General features: G+C 39.7%; 1 protein-coding gene across 3 annotated transcripts in view; it reads right to left on the bottom strand.

Moving 5' to 3' along the window:
* Positions 1 to 21244, bottom strand: part of LOC140509672 (uncharacterized) — a 34659-nt gene that overhangs the window by 12511 nt on the left and 904 nt on the right. Inside the window, exons 1-4 of one of the 3 annotated variants that reach the window (XM_072617420.1) lie at positions 15460 to 15548; positions 14648 to 14796; positions 10624 to 10799; positions 8887 to 8964 (exon numbers count right to left, since the gene is read on the bottom strand). In XM_072617420.1, coding sequence (XP_072473521.1) covers positions 8887 to 8964; positions 10624 to 10799; positions 14648 to 14786 — 393 coding nt within the window. In that variant the 5' untranslated portion in view covers positions 14787 to 14796; positions 15460 to 15548. Of the gene's footprint in view, positions 1 to 8886; positions 8965 to 10623; positions 10800 to 14647; positions 14797 to 15459; positions 15549 to 21244 lie in introns of those variants that run through there. The other 2 variants (XM_072617419.1, XM_072617421.1) reach the window with 2 other exon arrangements.

Raw genomic sequence — 21244 nt, 5'->3', positions numbered from 1 at the left:
TACTTAAGACTTCACCTAAGATGTCCCCATTGTTTAAAAGAATTTTATAAGCAGTAGTGTTTTTCTGTAATCAGTCTCTTACTGTTATCAGTGTGAGGATATGTGAGGGTATATATTGCACCTTTTTGACTAAAGCATTTTGTGTTATCTAGGAATTCTGTGATAATTAGAATTTGGTTTGTTGTAATACTTTGGGCATTCATACCACTTAAGGACATTTTCATACCAACTAAGCTTTACCTAGCTTGGCCTTCCTTTGTCTGTTATGCCAGGGAAATTGTCCTTTATATTTCTTTTGTGCCTGTTTGGTCTTTGTCTAACCTCCATGCCAGGTTTGTCTTTTCCAGGGTGCAAACCAGCAACTTCCAGATAACTGCTCAGGCTATGTATCCCTTGAATAAGACCTTATCCCTTTAATAAGACATATCTAGGCAGGGACAGCTCTACATCCAATCTCAGCAGGAAGCAATTTCAGAAGCTGAGACCTTCATCTCTTACCCCAAAAAACCTTGGGTCCCATCCCATACACAACTGTCAGGGAAATAGACAAGCAGACAGCTTGCTCACACTGACAAGTTTTAGAAGCACAGCATTCCTACAACAATTTCATCAGTCAGCTTCCATGCTTTGCAGGCAATTTCAAATTACTAGGAGGCGGAGCCAAGATGGCGGAGTGAAAGCAACGACTCACCTAAGCTCCTGGAAAAACTCCTTTGGATATTTCTGGGGGGAGAGTCTGACCAGACTTTGGAGGTGTAGAATCCAGTGGGAGACGGACTTTGACAGATTCGGAGCCCAGGCTGGACTGGAAGGTCCACGGGAGGGATCTGTTCTGCGGGGGTAAGAGCCCGGCGCACAGCGCAGCGCGGTCGGCGCGGCAGGGCGGAGGCGACCCGAGGGGCCCGAGAGTGGCGGGCGAGACCAGCGGAGCAGGAGATAAGCCAGGCCGAGCCAACGATATCAGCGCAACAGCCTTTGAAATCTTCAGCCTAAAGACGGGACTTCAGTGGGTCACTACTTGAACATCCAGAAGCTGGGATGCCGGAGTGATCAGTAAGTGCTCTCCCCTCCCCCCCGATGACCGTGAGGGAACCATAAAATTCTTTCCCAGATTGATCCTGGATCAGTGGGAGCAGCAGAAGGGGGCGGGTGGTCTCATAACACCAGAGGCTGGAGAGGTGGCAAAGGGGGATTCTTCCTACCGTGGTGGAGGCTATCTGGAGGGACAGACGACCCAGGGCAGAGAAAAATTCGCACTGAGACCCAAGCAAGCCTCAGCCCGGGAGACGAGCCCCAGGAGGGGCGGGAACACGCATTAGCCTCTAGGCGTGCCCCAGCCCTCCAGGGGAAAAGGGAAGACAATAGGGAAGCTGGGATCACCATCCCCCCCCCCCCCCCCCCCCACCTTGCCTTTGCCTCAGGCCAGCTGAGGAGATAGCCTGAGACCAGACCACACCTCCCACACACCTATCAAGCTAAACCCAGGGTTGATCTGGGAAACAACAACAACAACAACAAAAAAAAAGCCTGCTTTTAGCCTAGACAAACATCAACTCAACTTAAAAGATCTGTATCTTCTGACTGAAAGAACCAAAAGCTACAACACTCAGCCAACATCATGAATCGGAAAAAGCAGACGAAAAGTGAAAAAACCATAGAATCTTTCTATGGGGATAAGGACCAAAACACAAACACCAAAGAGGTCAGAGCTGAGACTGTACTTCCATCTGAAACCTCAGATGGGACTATGAATTTCTCGCAAGCACAACTAGATTACCTGGAACGTCTGAAGAAGGATATAAAAGAAAAACTGGCCAATGATTTTAAAACCATAAAAAAAGAATTCACTGATGAGAACATCAATCTGAAAAAGAAAATTGAAGAAATGGAAAAGGAAGTTCAAAAATTAACTGGAGAGAATAATTCCCTAAAAGGAAGAGTTAATCAAACGGAAAAGGAAACTCAAAACCTAATAGGGAAAATTGATCAGATGGAAAAGGAAACCCAAAACCTAACTGGGAAAATTGGTCGAATGGAAAAAGAAGTACAAAAATTAAATGGAGAAAATAGCTCCTTAAAGGGAAAAATTGGCCAGATGGAAAAGGAGATGCGAAAGCTAACTGAAGAAAACAATACGATCAAGATTAGAATTGGGCAAGTAGAAACTAATGACTCAATGAGGCAACAAGAGTCAGTCAAACAAAATCTAAAGAATGAAAAGATGGAAGAAAATCTAAAATATTTAATTGGAAAAACAACTGACCTGGAAAATAGATCCAGGAGAGAAAAATCTAAGAATTATTGGCCTGCCAGAAACCCATGATGAAGAAAAGAGTCTGGACAATATCTTCCAGGAAATCATCAAGGAAAACTGCCCAGAAGTACTAGACTCAGAGGGCAAAATAGTCATCGAAAGAATCCACCGTTCCCCACCGGAAAGGGATCCCAAACTCAAATTACTAGAGAGCAAGCAAGAAGCATTGTAGTAATGTCTTGTCCACATTGCATTCCATTTTTACCAACTCCATCAAATACATCCATCAATCCTCGAGATTACAATCCTCTTGAAATATGGCAAATGGATATCACACACGTCCCAGAATTTGGAAGGAATAAATACCTTCATGTGACTATAGACACATTCAGGTTATACTATTGCCACCCCACTGACTGGGGAATCAACAAAATTTGTTATTGATCATCTATTTAGGTGTTTTGCAACTCTAGGTATTCCACAAATTATAAAAACAGGTAATGGTCCAGCTTATACTAGTCAAGCCTTTACTAAGTTCTGTCTATCATACAGAATACAGCATAGAACTGGCATCCCATATAATCCTACTGGTCAGGCCATTGTAGAACGTCCCAATCATGACATAAAAACTCCCCTCCAAAAACAAAAGAAAGAGGGAGAAGAAGGCAAAAGAAAAAGAAGAAAATTTGACAGTGTTGTATACCTGACACCAGATAGATAGAGGCTTATGCCTGCTCAAAAATTTCAAAAAGGCAAAACACACCTCATTGATTGGAAGAAAGTGAAGGTGAAATGGAACAACACAAAGACAGGCCATGGGTTAACGCGGGGGTGACGGTATGCTTGTATTTCCACAGGAAATGGTGAAGAAAGGATCTGGAAACCAGAAAGAAACATCCGACCTCTGCCATACATTGGAGAAGATAAGGATCGAGGAAAAGAGGAAAGAAAAACAAAAGCCAAGACCACCACCAACCCATCATCAGACTGACAGGACAATGAAGACACTCATTCTGCTTTTGGGCACCTTCCAGCTGAGCACTGCAGAAGGAACTGATTGAGAAGAAGATAGATGGACTTTTTGTCCATAATCCTCCTTGGGTTACAGGTGGTGACATGGGGAGGGAAGACAGAGGAGGTAATTATGGTAGCACATGGGTTTAAGGTTTTGGGGAAACAAATTGATATAGATAGAATTTTTGCTGTTATGATTGGGAAATAACATGCTTTAATTGTACTATCACTGAATATATTGGTTTTCATATAGCTAATACTAGCATTATATCTAATTATGTGTCCTAGGTTTGCTGTAATGCCTATCAAAAGTGAAGGCTGGTATCTGTCTGTATCTGATCAAACTTTTAATCTGTTAATGTTGAAAGTAAGACAGAAAAGATGTGTAAGTTGCATTATTTTAGGCATTATAAGCTTTGTGGCAGCATTGGCTTCCTATGTATCAGTTGGTTTATCCGTATATACAATTTAATGGATACTTTAAGGGAAACTGTTGTGGTGGTGGGAAACAAAAGTTGATGTTTTTGAAACAAGATTATTCGTAAGATTATCCATTATAATACCACCATACATGATTTATAGATCAGGCCTTCAAGGGAAATCTTGACCCCCAGAAAGCTGCAAGCATGATTTGGGATTATGCTGCTAATACAAATCCCTTTGCATTCCTGTTCTATTGGCTCTTATCTATATTACCTCTATCCCTTTGTTTCTCTGTATGACCACTTATTCATAGGTGCCTTCTCTCTTGGGTAAGCTTTTCAAAGCCAAGTACCTTATCTCCAGTCACAACAAAAGAAGATCTGGATAGACCTTGGCGGGGGGGGGGGGGGGGGGGGGGGGGGGGGGGGGGGGGGGGGGGAGGGGAGGGAACTGTTCTTTGAGACTGTGCTCATTATCATCCGGATTGGCTCTCCATGCCCCCCCCCCCCAGATGTTGCTGTCTTCGAAAGACAAACAAGAGAATTACTGAAAACAAGGGATATGTAAAATAGATGCCCTCTAGGCTCATAGGCTGATTAAACCAGTCTTATCAGACTGAATTTAATCACGAGGGCAGAGATAAGCAGAATGTCAAGTAGGCTTGCAGTTTCTGTCTATAAATACCTGGACCCTCAGATCAATAAAGTGGAGTTGGTCTTTCTTCTCCCACCTCCCATGTCTTTCTTCTTCACCACATCACCGAACCGTGTAGGGACTCAGGCCGTCCGCTACACCACCCATTGGTCCTTGTTCTACTTTCTGGAGCCAAACAGGACAAGACCATTTGAGAGCTCTACAAATACTTGAAAACAGCTACCTCACAGCACCTCCAAGTCTTTTATTCTCCAGCCTAAACATTCCTAGTTCCTTCAATGGATTCTATGGAAGGAACTCAAGACTTTTGATCATCCAGGTTGGTATTCTCAAGATACTCTCAAGTTTAGCAACGTTCTTCCAAATGGGTGATCTCTGGAAATGAATACCATATTCCAAATGTGAACTGATGAGAGCAGAGTACAATGAAGGTGTCACTTTCTTATCACTGGGGGGGGGCATGCCTCTCTTCGTGCAGCCTGAGATTCCATTAGCTTTCTTTAATGATTCAGTGCAACAAGCATTATCAGAAATGTTTCTTTTTGCATCTTCAGAATTTCATTCTTGAGATGTTTCCATTCTTCCTGGGTTAATTTTTCCTATAAAATTTTAATCAGTGGAATCCTACCCATCTTTTCTCTGAAACACTTGAAATCTGCACTCTCCAAATCTATAATTTAAACGCTGGTCCAGAAATCCAAATCCCATTCTCCAACATCTTTTTTTTCTTTTTCAACATATACTTATTTTTGGTTTTCAACATTCACTTTTATAAGATTTCGAGTTCTGAAATTTTTTTGTCCTTTCTCCCTCCTGTCTCCCCTCCACCAAATGGCACACAATATGCCGACTAATCTTCTTAACCAAATGTTCACATGTCAAATCTACTTTTCTCTTCTGCAGTCCTTTTCTTCCATGGGCAATGGTCATGAAAATATCCGTGCTCCTTAAATCTAGCTTCTTGCTTAAAATTCCAAAATCTTTGGCAATGCTTTCTATGTTTATTGTATATATTAACAAAGAGAAGTTTTGTTTTAAAGTTTTGATCTCTAAGTGGTATATTTTATCTTTAAACTTATGGTTTATGAAATAAGTCATTGATCTTTCTAATTCATGTAAATTTTAGAAAAGAGTATATATCCATTTCAACTCCCCTCCCCCACTGCATTCCCCATCTGAACCCATAGAGTGTTTAAAATAAATAGGTATTCAAAACAGTGTCTCTTGTGGGAAAATGAGGACAGCATCAAGGATTCTAGTGGTGGGGAAATGCAGGTAAAGAAATGGAAACATTTTGTACACTTTGTATGTAGGGTTCAGTTATAAATTAGAGACTGCCTCATAATCAGCTCCCAGACAGGTCTCAGGAATTTTCATGGGAACTTTCTTAGATCAATGAATGTTTTTGCTAAAACTTTATTTTCTTCTGCTACTTTAGTAGAAATATTTTCCCCTGAGGATCAGAGGAATGCAGAAGAATCTGATATAAAAGATAGAGTGTTTGGCTTTAAGTCAGGAAGATTCAGAGATTTCCAATCAAGGTCAATCACATCCAAATCCATTGTCAATTTTGTTGTTTCTGTCTTCACAGCATCTCTTATGTCTCCTTCTCTCTGCTCATACAATCATAAGCCTATGGATCAGACTCTCATCATGTCTGACCTTAACCTATTGAAATAGTCCTCACAATTACTTAAATGGTCTTCTAATGGTTTAATTCAGTACCTTAATACCTTCAGGATCAAAAATCAATTCTGCTTGGCATTTCAAACTCTTTATAGCTGGGCCCCTTCCTACCTTTCTAATAGTACACCTTGCTTCCCTCCATCCACTCTAAACTGCAGTCACATTGGCCTCCTTGTAGTTCTGCCAACATGAATTGCCATCTCCCACCTCCAATCCTTTGCACTGACTGTCTCCCATAACCAGACTGCTTTGCCCTCTCATTTCAACCTCTTCTAGTTCTCCTGGATTTCTTCAAGGCTCAACCCAAAACCTTATCTTCTGAAAGGATTTGTACAAATCTCTTCCCCTCTCCTCTATCCCTTAAAGGCCTCTTTTCAGATATTTCTATCCTGAGGGCAGAGACTGTATTTTTTGGCTTTCTTTCCATCCTCAGTGCTTAGCACAGTTCTTTGAAGCTATTAAGGGCTTAATAAATGCTTATTGGTTGACAGAGATCCTTAGTGAATTCTAAAAGCAGCAAGAATACTAAAATATGACCTATTTTGCCTATCACACTGAGGGTCAGTCTAGATTGCAAGCCTGATTCACGAAGGGATGAAACATTTTGACCAAATCAATATGGTATCTTGCAGTCTGGGCTAGTCTTGAATTGTCTTAGGCAGGATGAGGTACCTGACACTGAGGTCCTGACTCTAAACTGCCACGCATGCAAACTCTCAGCACAACTCAGATGGGCTGGCCATGTTGTTCAAATGCAAAACATATGCTTGTCAAAAAGATTATTTTATGGAAAACTCACACAAGGCAAGGGTTCATATTTTGGTCAGAAGAAGCAATATAAGGATACTTTCAGTATCTCAAGAATTGTTTGTGTGACATGGGAGACACAGGACCACCCAGCACAACGTGTCCACATCAGAGAAGGCACTATTCTCTATGAGCAAAGCACACTTGAAACAGCTCAAAGGAAACACAGGATGCACAATTTTAGAGTATCCACTCTAAATGTTCACACAGACTGTTTGTACTTGACCTGTGGTAGAGCATTCCAGGTTTGTATTGGTCTAATCAGCCACAGTCGGACACACTGAAACTTGACTTTAGCATAGTGATATCATTTTGGTACTCTTTCAGAATGAAGGACAAAAACCAACCAGTCATTGGAAATCTTGGCAGAAGGGCAAGGATAATGAGTTGAGTCATAATCCTTACTGAGAGGAGCTGAGGGAAAGACCCCACATCAAGAACCAGAGCTTGTGTCAATACCTGTATCCCTAAGGCATCATTACTCCAAGGTCAGGCAGTAGACTTGTGCTCCTAAACTGGAGCAGGTTTAATCTTATCCATGTGGCCCTGCCTGCTCAGCCCCACCCTACCTTCCATTTCACCTGAAAGGCCCTCACTGGTCTTGTATCGAGCAATCTCAGGCAGCACTTTCTAGAGACACCTGTTGCTAATGGACTAATGATTTCAGAGGGGAATCTAGATCCCCAAGCTCCTGGCCTCCATCTGGTGCCCTCTAAAATAGAACTCATAACCTAGGGTTCAGGGACTTGTTTTAAAATCTTTTTAATAGCTGCACTTCAATATAATTGTTTTCCTTTGTGATATATGTTTTATTTTATGTCCTTAAAAATATAATTCTGAAAAGAGGTCTGTTGGCTTTACCAAGACTGACTGCCAAAGGGGTCCATGACAAACAAAACAGTTTAAGAACCCTTGGTCTAAAGGATGGGCAAAGCCCCTGGTCACATAGCAATTCAATTCAATAGACATTCTTTAATGGGATATGATAAAGTACTATGTTGTTCAGTTGTTTTAAATGTGTCCTATGCTTCATGACCCCATTTTGGGTTTTCTTGGCAAAGATACAGGAGTGGTTTGCCTTCTCCTTCTCCAACTCATTTTATAGATGAGGAAATTGAGGCAAACAAGGTTAAGTGACTTGTCCAGAATCATACTGCTACTAAGCGTCTGAGGCCAAATTCGAACACTCAGGTCTTCTTGACGGCCTGGCAATCCATCCACTGCACCACCTAACTGCCCCTAAGGTTCCATGTTAGATGCTAGGAACACCAAGACACATAATGACAGATTCTCTTCTCAAGGAATTTACAGTCTAATAGGGGTGAGAGCAGGATGATAGATATTCAAATGACTGATACAAAAAATAGCAAGATAAGTAGAAATGAGAGATCCAGAAATTTCAGGAGAGGAGAGATGGCTTCAGGTAGAGGAACTGGAGTCAGAGGACCTAGGATCGAACTGCCAATCTGCTGGATGATTTTAGGCAAGTCCCAACCTCTTTGGGACTCAGATTCTGATCCATAAAATGAAGGGACTTAAGGTCCTGTCTGGTCCTAAGTTTATGACCCTGTTAATCAGGAAAGGCTTCATGGAGGAGAGAACAACTGATTTGGGGCTTGAAAAAAAAAAGGGAGGGCAGCCTTCAAAGAAAGGAGTTGGTCAGATAGAGGAAGTGGGTCTACATCAGGTGTAGGGATATTATAATCAAAAACACTGAGAAAAGAAAGGGCAGGATGAGAATGGGCAAGGATAATATATATGGAATGATTTTCTGTATTGTAGTAGATAGATGTCCTGTGTCACCTGAAGAAACTTGATCTGGCCTATAGCAAAATCTAATGTCCCAAATAACAGAACACCATACACTAGAGTAGCCTTAACCTAAGAGTTCTGTAAAATTTGGATTCAATCAAAAGGCCACACTTAAGGATCTAGAACATTACATGTGGCCTCAAGGCCACAGGTTCCACCCCAGAACTAGAGTATATTACATACAAGTAATTTCAAGCACAGTTCCCCTGGGTGATTCTCAGACAACAGGCACTTACTGTAAAGGGATCACTCTCTCTAATTGCACACAGGAGTTTAGCACTTATATAAGCTTCCAGTTCTCTGAGGACCTTATTCTGCATAAAAGAAAAAAAAGGGATTAATCCTACTGAAAAAAAGGGTTATAAATTTTTTTTAATATAAACTATAAGTATATAGTAGATGCTACATGGTTTATCAGAAAAGCTGAGTCAACAAAGGACCAGGTCGAGATAGCAACTGCCATAAGTTCAGATCTTATAGACCAGAGCCTTTAATCCTTATGTAGCAAGGGTCTTCTTTCCCCTCAGCCCCTACGGAGCATGCTCAGTGTCATTCCTGGAAACCATTTAAAAGCCTGGAGGGTTCATTTTCCAGCCATGTATGAATTTCCAGCCATGTATGACTCATCTTAAATTGAGGGGCTTAAATTGGCAGATGACAAGGAGTTTCCCCGAGGGGCTGCTGAGCCAGAAGAGATGATGTCCTTACGGTTGACCATATCCTTCTATAAGATTCTGAAATTGATCAGAATTGCCATCAGTTACTTAAATTTACAAGCTCTGTTTTCTCTGGATTCTCTGACTCCAAAGCCAAGGCTCATGCCTCTACCCCAGTCGCACTTGGTATACAAATGGGTACTCAGTGAAATAGCTGGGAAACAGCCATACTTTATATATTTCTCAACATGTACCCAGAAAAATCTTTCTAGATCTATTTTCTATATGAATTCTAGCGAATTTAACCAAAAGAAGAAACTAAGCCACAGCATGAGTGTTCCCAACCACATAATCAGGATGAAAGTTTTAAACCTTAGGTTGCCATATGGATATGAAGGTATTGAAGGTAGGGGCTTCATAGAAACAGGTGTATGATGTAGACCTGGGATTTCACTGGTGTTGAGAACTCCTTGCTAGGACAAAATGGTAACCCCTCTATAAATTTTAGTCTTCTAGAGCCTGGGGGGAGGGGAGAGAGTAACAAGGAGATCAGTCACTTTTGCAATCTCTGCAACTGGAGGTGGAGAAGACTGGTGGATTTTTTTGAGCTGGGTTGTTCTGAGCTGTCCACAGGCAGTCTGGCACTAATATAGGGTTTCCGGGCCACCAGGCTTCCTAAGGAAGAGTGAACTGGCCCAAGTTGAAAAAGGGCTGGGTCAAAACTTCTGGGCCATCAGCACTGGGATCGGAGAAGACCAGGTCTCAAAACCACACACACACACACACACACACGCTCGCGCGCATGAGCGTGTGCATGTACACATGTATATGTGGGTATGTGCCTATTGTATGGCACATGTAAATAGGTCTTGTATATACATGCATTATTATCATGTACATTTGTGTGTATATATAAGTTTAGACACATTGTGTTGTACATTTTATATGTACATACAAACTAATTTGTAGATCTATATATAGGTATATATCTACATGTGTATGTACATGTGTATGTATGTATTATGCACATATACATACATATATACACATGTGTATATACGTATTCTTGTGTGTGTGTGTGTGTGTATGTATGTATTCTTGAAGAGATGACCAGGGCACTGGGGCATTGATTTATCCACAGATAAATACTTGAACCCAAGTCTTCCTGTTGCTAAGGTTGACCATCTATATACTCTTACGCTACCTCCTACCTATTACTGTTTTCTAAATAGAAAAATTGGATGCCTCAGCATTATGAATTGCTTAAGTTTCAGAAATTAAACAAAACATAAGGGGAAAGACTTTTCAATTTCCTACCATGTGAGAGATGGTTCTCCGGAGCCTGGCATTCTTAAACATCCACACCTCAATTTCTTTCATCAGAAGCTTCTTGTCTTCCATAAGCTTCTGACTGAGAACCTTCTCAGAACTGAGGGCAAGGGCCAAGGCTTTGTTGTTTTGTTTCAAAGATACCCTAATGATAGAAGAGTTATCTGCAGATCAGGTAACAAACATACACAAAAACAAAACATTTTAGCAATGGGATTTCTACTTCTTCGAGATCTTTCCTGCTATGCTCCTATGGATAAAACATTAGAAACGGATTAGGCCAGAATTGCCAGCTCTAGCTAAAATGCATGGTTTTCAGTATAAACTCATATTTCTGAAAGCTGGAGGTTAAAGGATGTTCCCAGTGGAGTAGAAGAGACCAACTCCCAACACAGCCTTGTGCCCACATATTCACTATGGCTACTCCTCTTTCTTGGCCCCTTGCCTCTTTTCTACTCAACTTCCATGTCAGCTTCTTGCCTACCCACTTTTTTTAATTTTTTATAATAGTACAGCTATCTCCCAAGTACAAAAGCAAAAAATGCTTTCTCTTGCTCAAGATCAGAACCATTTTTTTTTTTTTGTTAAGGATTCCCATAGTACTTGGGAATTATAAGCACTTTTCTAGTCCAGACTTAAAATTCATGAAAGTTACCTGTATCTACCCTTTTAATAATACCATTTTCAAAATCTACCATTATATCTAGGGAACCCTCTAACTCAAGGCTCAGAATGGGTGGTCTGATTGACACTGAGCTCTGTGAAGTGTGAGCAGAATTGGCTTTATAATTTTCATTTAGACTCACTAAAAAAAAGTACAAAACGCTCCTTGCCTCTACCTTCTTTCTGGATTCCCTCAAGAATCAGCTCAAATCCCACTTTCACCAAGAGGCCTTTTTCAGTCTCCCCCATTACTAGTACCTTCCCTCTGAAATTACCTCCTATCCTGTATATATCTGTACGTAATAGATGTTTTCATGTTTTATCCCTCATTAGAATGTTAGCTTCTTAAGGTTACAGACCCTATTTTCCCATTTTTTATATGCCCAGGGCTTAACTTAGTACAGTGCCTAGAACGTTGTTAAGTGCTTAATATTTATTAACTAACATTGTAGAATCATGAAAAAAGGAGGGAATAGAGGAAAACAACTCTCTTAGCTAAGTTCTTTGAATTTCTCTGGAGACCATTTTATTCCTCCTTATTTTATATTGGAGAAGCGGAATGGCAAGGTGGAAAGGCAGGAAGATCTGGGTGTGACCCTTGACTTGGACACACTGTAGCTGTAACCATGGGAAGATAGTCTGAGACCATTTCAGGGTCTCAGAGGAATTAAGATTCTAAGTTACAGACAAGTGACTGATCTACACATGGAGATTGGGTCCCCATTCCACGCTGGCTGTTTCCCACATAGATGAAATTAACAGGTCCAGAACTCCCTCTCCCCCCACCCCACCCCCCACACACCCCCCACACACACAATAAAATAGTTCATTCTAAATTCTTAGTCCATACAAAAGACCATGGGACTCACAGTAGAGTATTAATTCCTTCTTTCTAAGTAACTTTTTTCATACCACCAACTTATAAGAACATGACCCTAAATAATTGATGGCTTGCTAGTTTAGGTATAAAGACTAGAAGAAATTAGAGGAGAGAATGAAGCACCACAGAAGGTTAAATTCACTAGTGATAGTCCTTAATCAAGGCATAAAATTTCAAGAAGGAACAAAAGCTACAATCAATTTAAAGTAAGTTATTTTGTATCCAGTATCATCAGAAACATTTTCTTTGAATACCCAAAGAAATAACTATAAATAGTCTAAAGAGACTGTTAATCTCAAAGATTAATCAAAAAGAGTAGACTTAATTTGTTTAATCAACTGGGGGACCAGTTTAAAAAACAAATCACTTTAATGAAATTCTTTCTATAATCAGGGTACACTCAGTTTCAGAAATATTGGTTTAAAAGCATAATTATTATCCTAAATGATTAGAGTTTTCCTTGCAAAGCAAGCTATCTAGAAAATAAATAGATAAGAAAACAGCTTGAGGGCTGTGTACTGATATTCAACCCAGGAGATTGCACGAACACATATGTGCATGCCTAATGCAACCAACACACTTTCTAATCTCCTTAGGATGATAGTGATAGCCATCATTTATATAGTGTTTTAAGATTTGCAAAGCGCTTTATAAATATTATTTCAACTGATCCTCACGGGAACCCTGAAATGTGGTTGTTATTATCCCCATTATACAATAAGGAAATTGAGACAGATAGAGTTGAAGTGATTTGTCCAGGGTCACAAAGAATCTAAGGCTGGATTTGAATTTTTGTCTTTCTGAACCCAGACGTAGTACTCTATCCATTGCACCATCTACCTGCCTATTAGTTGCCCAGCTAGACACAGTGAAATAGCGAAATAGAATTACGCACTGTTGTGGTGGCAGTAGATTTCCTGACTCATCTTCCTAGTAATAAAACTTCCAATGATCCAAATATACGTTAACCAGCAGAGAATCACTCTCTTATTGTCTTGGAAGAAATTCAACTCCTAGAATTTTTAGGGATTTATGCCTGCTTACAAGCAGTCAGTTCAGCTTTGCCAAAAGGGTGGCTACATTCCTAATAAACAATATGGTGACGCGTCTAAAGAAGTCTGAAATAAGAATTTATTTTAATTTAGCTGCACTAAACTTTGTAAACCTCCCTATTGGAATTTTGAGCTTGTATTTTTTTAAAGTAAATACTCCAGAAAGCTTTATCTCCATTGTATCTGTTATTGTTTAGCCTTGGACAATTTAATGTCTTGATTCCTGTGTAAATTGGATCTAAACAAGGCAGAGTTACACAAAGTTGCACAAATCAACCTCACTCTCTCTTCCAGTGGCAAAATAAAAGTCAAGATGACTGGCAATGGCCTGGGATGCAGTGGATAACCATGGTGTCTTCAATGTCTGACCAAGATCTAAGCACTCCATGGTGCCTGCTTCAGCTGCCTTCATGCTCATTGGAACAAATTGTTCTTATCCACCCATTCCATGGGGAATCACCCATGGGGAAAGTCTCCACATGCTTGGGTAGACATCTCACAGGTTTGAGGCCTATCAGCTGGTTTACTGATAGATCTGCTGAGATAGTTTTGCAGGGCTGTGGCAGCTACAGCTTCTTGGAGTCACAGGAGAGAACTGGGTGATAGATGAATACCAAGGTGGATGAGCAGCCCTCAAAAGGGTTCATTGAGCCCCCGCACCAGAGGTTCTAGTCTTCCTTGAACATCCCATACATTACCTCAGCTCAAGGGATTTCTGGAGTTCCCCTAAAAGATAGTTTCAACCCATATAAGAAAAAAGCCATCAACTTTGTTATTTTATTCAGTGTGTCTCATTTAATCCACAGTAATGTTACTCAACTTGATCACCAACTCATTGATCAGACTTAGTCCCAAATGCCTTTCCTTTTGTAGTTGAAATTCACCTGTGGATCTGTTGCTATACAGGGTATTCATAAGAATGTTGGATAGTTTCTAAAGGCAATTCCAAAAGATGAATTTCAAAGAAAAAAATAAATTTGAGCAAAGGCAGCATTCTAAGTTGCTTCTGTGGAATGGGGACCCAATCCTAGAATGATAGATTTCATATTTGAACAGACCTCAGAGATCAAACAAGTCCATTCCTTTCAGTTGAATATATCAGTCCTGATGTATTTGAACTTTAAAAAAAGTCACTTTATTTGGAGAGAGTCAAATAAATTTTGAAAACCATCAAACTGATATGTAAATGCAATGTATTTTTTTTTTTTTATAAGCATTTCACATATTAGAATTCCTTCTATCTTAAATGATGGAAAGAAATTGGTAGCTATCAAGGTTTATCAGCTACACTATTTGAAGTTTTTGGCTGATATTTCTTCTGTATCACCTTCACTTCCCAATATATCCCCTTCCTCACCCACAGATCTATCCCTTAAAACAAAGAATAATAGTACTATTTAAGTGAAGTGAAACTTACTTATTATTTTATTTTTTATTTTGGATGCAAGAGAAGCATTCTGTTTTGCAGTCTTCAAAGATCCATGTTTCTTCTCCTTCATCTTCTCTCTGACATTACATAGCTTGGAGGAGGTGTCAGTAGTTACTTGGACCTCCATGGTCCTTATTCTAGCAAAAATCAAAATATTTTAAAATAATAGAACACAAACACTTTTAACTTCTACTTATAGGTTATCATGCAACTAACAAACCATTCAATTTCTATGTCAGCTCTTGTTATTCTAGTCCAAATAAAAAACAATCATGTCAGCTAAAGACTATTTTGTTATTCATTAGATATAAAGTCAATATAAGTTATATCCTAGAAAATGAAGCTGTTAATTTTTCAGTGGGCAAGTTAGGTATTGGCAGAAAGTGACAGACATGTAGCCAAGACTCATATTTAAGGTCATTTAAAAACAACTTTCCAAATTAGAATTCCAAGTGGAGTCATTTCAGCACAGGCAGTGTGCTATTCAGTTATCAGCCAAAGAACCACATGTCCTGTGTACGGCCATCTTCCCCCACCCCAGTTGTCAAATCATCTACCTCAAAAGGAATGTGGTGACCCCAAAATACACACACACACACACACACACACACACACACACACAGCATTCTCTGGACCACAGGAAGTCAGAATGACACAAATAACAGAATATCTGAGTTGGAAAGCACCTCATCTACCCTTCTACACCCAACAAGTTGTCATCTAGCTTTTGCTTGAAAATCTCTAGTAAAATAATGCCTGAAGGTTGGATAACTTTACCTGTTAGAAAGTTATTTCCTTACCTCTAGCCTCATTTTGCCTCTCTTGGATTCCTTTTTCTTTTTTTTCCTCCTGGGGCATTTGGGGCATTTGGGCCCCAGGGTCACACAGCTAATAAATATCAAGTATATGAGGCCAGATTTGTACTAGGATCCTCCTGACTCCAGGGTCAGTGCTCTATCCACTGTGCCACCTGGCTGCCCCACCTGTCTTTAAGTTCTACTCATTTATCCTAATTCTGCCCTCAGGGCAATAAGGACAGATCTAATCTGCCTTCTAGGTGCCAGCTCTTCAAATATTTACAGACATCTATCATTTCTCCTGAAACTTCTCTTCTGTAAGTTGAATGTTCCCAGGTCTTTGAACTGATCTTCATATGTCATAACCTTTCATTATGCAGGGTTTCCCGTTTCTCCAGCTTAACAATGTCCTTCCTAAAATGTGATGCCAGGAGGTTATGTGGAGTTATTGGAGGGGCACCAGCAGGTCACTCCCCCTCTGGAAAAAAAAAAATCTTTCGACAGTTTTTCCTAGTGCTTGAAATTTTTCCATTAGGGATTATTTGAGCCTGAAAAGGAGTCCAATTAAAATATCCTTGAGATCTGCTGCCCTTTAAAATCTACCCTAACCAGCTGATGTCTAGGCAGGATTTAGTTGCCAAGTAGCCCTAAGAAAGGGATGTGGGATTAAAGGAAAGAAAGGAACTTTCATCAATAACTTTGACAGATCAGCACACTAAAGCCTATGACTGACCAGGTGCTGAATTATCATCACACCATTACTCCTGCATCTGTATGTGTGTATATAAACTAACTCTCTCCCTCTCCCTCCCTCGAAGCAGCTGCAGCAGCAGCAGCAGATGAAGGGACCTTTCTTGGTGTTGGTATACAAGTGCTCTGGTATCTCTAGGTACCCTTAACATTTTTGAGGTAATGATGTCAATAGGAAAAAAGATTATATTTGGGAAACTGCTCACCACTTTCAATGCTCACAGGCTGCACCCCTATCGCCAAAGACAATTCCTTTAGCCACCAGTAGCCTCTCAGTAGTTCTGTATGGCTATAAATCATGGAGCACCCCATTCTCCAAATAATCTGACACAAAGAGCAGTGAAAAATTGTATGGTGAATCCAAGCATGTTACAAGATGCTGCCAGCGATGACCTGAGGGCTTAAAAAGTGACTAAAAGGCATGATCGAGGATCTATCAGACTATAAAAAGAAGTGAGCTGCTCACGGAGAGTAACAATGAGAGAGAACACATAGAATGTTTCATTGGCATCCATATCATGTTGAAAGCCCTAAAGGAAGGCTTGCAACATATTAACTAAAGCTCTTTGGTGATGATTTGCAGAAGGTCAGAGACAAAAATCAGTCATTGTCTAGGATCACCAAATATCTCATACACATATGCGTAAAAAGATGTTTGGCCATCTTTTTAAAAAAGAAATTTTATTGGCCTTTGTTTTTACCTGTATCCCTTCTCTTACCCTCCCAAAGGCCCATCTCATACTACAAGGAAGAAAATAAGTATATATTAAGCACCTACTATGTGGAAGGCACGTGCTAAGGGCTTTACAAACATTATCTCATTTGATTCTCTCAACAACTCTGGGAGGTAGGTGCCTTTACTACTATTATTATTATTGTATTTACAATTGAGAAAATCAATGACAGAGAGGTTAAATGACTCATCCAGGGTCACACAATTAGGAAGCGTGTAAGGCTGTATTGAACTCATCTTCCTAATTTCAGACCCATTTACATAATGTTTTATAACCATGGACATCTCTGCAAAGGAGCTAAAGGCATTCTCTTTTCATATCTCTTCTTTGGGGCCATGTTTATTCTTTGTAATTTTGCAACATTCATTTTTAATTGTTTTATGGTTATTGTTCTTTTCACGTACATTGTTGTTGACTGATTTTCAACCCTATCGAGTCACATAATAAACCTAGACATGGTCAAATAATATTTGTAGCACACCATCCCTTCTGCTCTTTTAGCCACACCAGGTCATATCAATGTCCCATGCTCTCCAAAATCATATATAGCAACTTTAATCTTAAGGAACAATTTTTGTTGTTTTCCTTAATGCAAGGATTTCCTTAGCAACATTTCACATGTGTGCAAAGGCAGAACATAAAAGGATTTTTTAGGATGCTCAGAGGAAATTTCAGTTGTACCGGGTCCACAGCCGTATATTCTTTTTAGAGATTTTTGCTGAAGCATCAGAGAGCAGAAAACTGAATTCTGGGTACTTAGATTGACAGCCTTGCTCCAAAGCCTGAACAAGGATTTTAGAAAATTCTACCACTACTCCATTTTTAAAAACTGTATTTTCTAGATGTCACAATCGACCAAAGACATTGGGTTTTCAACTATAATACAGGCAAATGGACAGCACAAGATGTCTACGTACCACTACAGAATGAAATTATGGATTTTTCTAGTGTTAAAAATACGTAAAGTTATAAAAGAAAAAAAAGTTGGAGTATCCCCAAAGTGTTAGTGTGGTTTTAAGCTTTAAAAAGGCTTTGGGGACACCCTGAATTAAGAAGGGTCCCTTGTTGCACCCCATTGCACAATGCAGCCTGAGAAGCTGTCCGGGGTGCTAATTTCTAATCCTAGCTATACTAGACTGGGTTGTAGTCAGGAGGGAGTTTCTTCCCTTATCTCTAAGCATTACGTCCCAGAGTCAGCTCCTCTAAAATTGTTACTACTTTCAAAGCTTCTTTGCCTTTTCCTCCACTTCTAAACCTACAAAGAAAAAAAAAAACCAAAAAACAAACAAAAAATCTTTCCTCATAGCTCACTGTGGTAATACTTCTTTTAACAGCCTTCCTGAGTACTCTGAAGCCACATCAATCAACAAACCTTTAAGTTCCTACTGTTGCTGGGGATGCCAATATAAAAGTCCCTGCCCTCAATTCATTCCCACATGCCCTCTACCTTGCAGGCACTGAAACAAACCAAATCAAATTGGCCTTTCCCTTGACAATACAGTTATCCCTTCCACATCAAAGGGGTTAAAGACTTAGTACCCCTAGAAAATCCCAGTAAAATTTTTTAGCCTTCCCTTCATTATCAGAGAAGTCTTAATTATTATGGCATTAACAGATAAAATATGTTGATATTATACAATACTCTGCATCTATAGTTTATGCATTTCTGAGTTTCTAAACTTCTTCTGTGTCATCTGTGGCTTCCACAAAACTCTCCCCAAATTCCCATTTAATTTCTTAGGGCGACACATGATGTATTGAAACTTTGATGAGGGAAAGTTGCAATGTGAAAAGATAACTAATGTGTTTCTTCAGACACATTTACCCTGATTCAGTTTCGGATCAAGATTTTTGAGGGGACATAAATGAGAGACCAAACAAATTATTTTTTTTTTAAGAACAAATACGGGGGTAGTGTGACACAGCAGATAGAGGGCTAGCCTTAAAAGCACTTTAAAGGTGGGTCAGGTCTCACCTCTGATACATACTGGCTGGGTGACCCCAGACAACTCATTTCTCTGTGCTATAGGTGATTCTAGATGATTATAAATTGCAGAGAAGGTACTGACTGGACTATGTTGATAGAGGGAATTTCCTCAACCGAGAGTTCCCTCAACTATTGAAATCCAGTCAGAGGAATTTACATGTGGTCTAGAGGGTATGTTGCTTTTCATTGGTGCAAAGTCAGCCATGCCAGCAATAGGATCTCATTTTCCTAGTAGTCTGAGGTGATATGTGAAATATTAATTGGGTTAAAAGTTCATGTATGACTACATATATATACTGTGCCCATAAACTCATTTAGATCTGTTTGGTTGATCAGTATTTTAATGAACTGTTCAACACCAAAACATCTGGCCTAACCGGTTAGAACACTATGCAAGGTCAACATCTTAGTTCTCCATTTGAATGAGCCAGTCAGTTTTGCTCTGTTTCATGGACAAGATACAGAATCCCTAAGCTTAATCAACTATTCCTTCCTTTTGAACATATACCCTTGATTACAAGGGAGACCAGGTGAGAAAAAGCATCCGGATTAATTATCTACTATTTGCTAAGCATTATAAATACAAAATCAGCTTTGATCCAGTTTCTTTGAAGGAGGCTTTGAAGGGATTTTGAAAGGATCTTTCATTCTAATTGGGGGTGGGGACAGAAAGGGGAGAAATGAGACACAACAGTGATATAAGATGAATATAAAAAGAACAGAGAAAAGTCAGTAAAAATTCATTATCCCTCCTTCAAAAATCATTGCAAGCAAATGCCAAGGTAGTGGCAATTCAGCAGTCATATCACTCACCAACTCGAAGTCATTTCCCCTCTCTCAGCCTCAATCTTCTCGTCTATAAAATGAAGGACTTGACCTTAAAGGTCCCTTCCAGTTGCAAACCCTGTTTCTATGATTATAAAATGATGAACTGAAATGATTAATGTGTCTTAAAGATTCATATGATGAATTGAATTGATTAGTGTGAAAAGGTAGCAGCTGGGCTACTTTCCTTGTGGGTGGTGCATGGAGGAAGGACAGGTTTATATCTGCTACAGAATCCTCTTAAGGAAAGTCTGCTTGGGAGCACTCTGGAAGATCAGGTTTCTCTGGATTGTGGGGCAGCCTCCAAGGATGAATAACGAATGTACTCTTTAGGGTAAAGAATACATCATCCTGGGGAAGGCAGACTGAGCCAAAGCATCTTACATTTTGATGATGGTGGGGGACAACTGGACTGTCTAATACTTCACTGCAGACAATGATTGAAAGCTTTAGAAAAGGATCAAAAGACGTGTGGAAAAAGAATCCAGGGAATTGGTGCCTATTATGTTTGTTAATGCTTAAACAAAAAGAATAATTAAAACCTGGTCATTTTTGCTCGTTGATTCCCTCTTGTGGCTAAACTAGCTGTGGCAGGAGAAAACCACAGGTTGACTATTAGCAACAACAAAAAATCTGACAGACAAATTCCCCTCTAACCAAAGTCTCATTCTAATGCTCAAACATACATATACATACGTATAATACACATACACATGTGGGTCTCTCCACATGGTGCCAAATAAAGTAATTTAAGCTTTATTAACTAAATGCTATTGAACATATTAAAGTAATTTAAGCTCTATTAACTAAACGCTATTAAACATATTAAAGTAATTTAAGCTCTATTAATTAAACTCTATTAAACATTAAAGTAATTTAAACTCTATTAAGGTAACTTAAATACTATTAACTAAATTCTATTAAATTAAAACTCTATAACATTTTGCAGAGTTAAAGAAATTCATATGATCAACAAGTATATGTTAAGCACCTCTTTTGTGCCTAGCACAGTGCTGAGGACACAAAAGTAAAAATGAGCCGGTCCCTTCCCTCAAGGAGCCTAGATTCTATCAGCAGAAGTAACATATATACATATCAGTATATACAAAATGACCACAATACTTTTGTTGTTAACGAGAGGTCCTAGTGGGTGGGGAAGAGCAGGAAAGCCTGAGCATTGAAATAGGACGGAGGTGGTGGGAGGAGTGCATTTATTTCTTGCAGTGCTAATTAATCATTCAACACTTGACTTTTTTCCCTTTCCAAATCATGTTTCAAGGGTAGGATATAAGATTGCACAGGTCTCCTTTTCTTCCTCATCATGTAAAAGAGAGAAAGACAGACTAGGCCTTAGAGAACTGGAATCTAGTTCTGACCTTGCCACTAACTACCTACATAACCCTAAGTTGCATCACTTAACTTCTACTGGTCTAAGTTTCCCTTTCTGCAAAATGAGGAGGGGAGGTTGGGTTAGATGATCCCTAAATTTTCC

This window comes from Notamacropus eugenii, chromosome 6 (assembly GCF_028372415.1).
Source record: "Notamacropus eugenii isolate mMacEug1 chromosome 6, mMacEug1.pri_v2, whole genome shotgun sequence".
In the NCBI taxonomy this organism is placed as follows: Eukaryota; Metazoa; Chordata; class Mammalia; order Diprotodontia; family Macropodidae; genus Notamacropus; species Notamacropus eugenii.
This window is presented reverse-complemented; position numbering and strand designations above follow the sequence as displayed.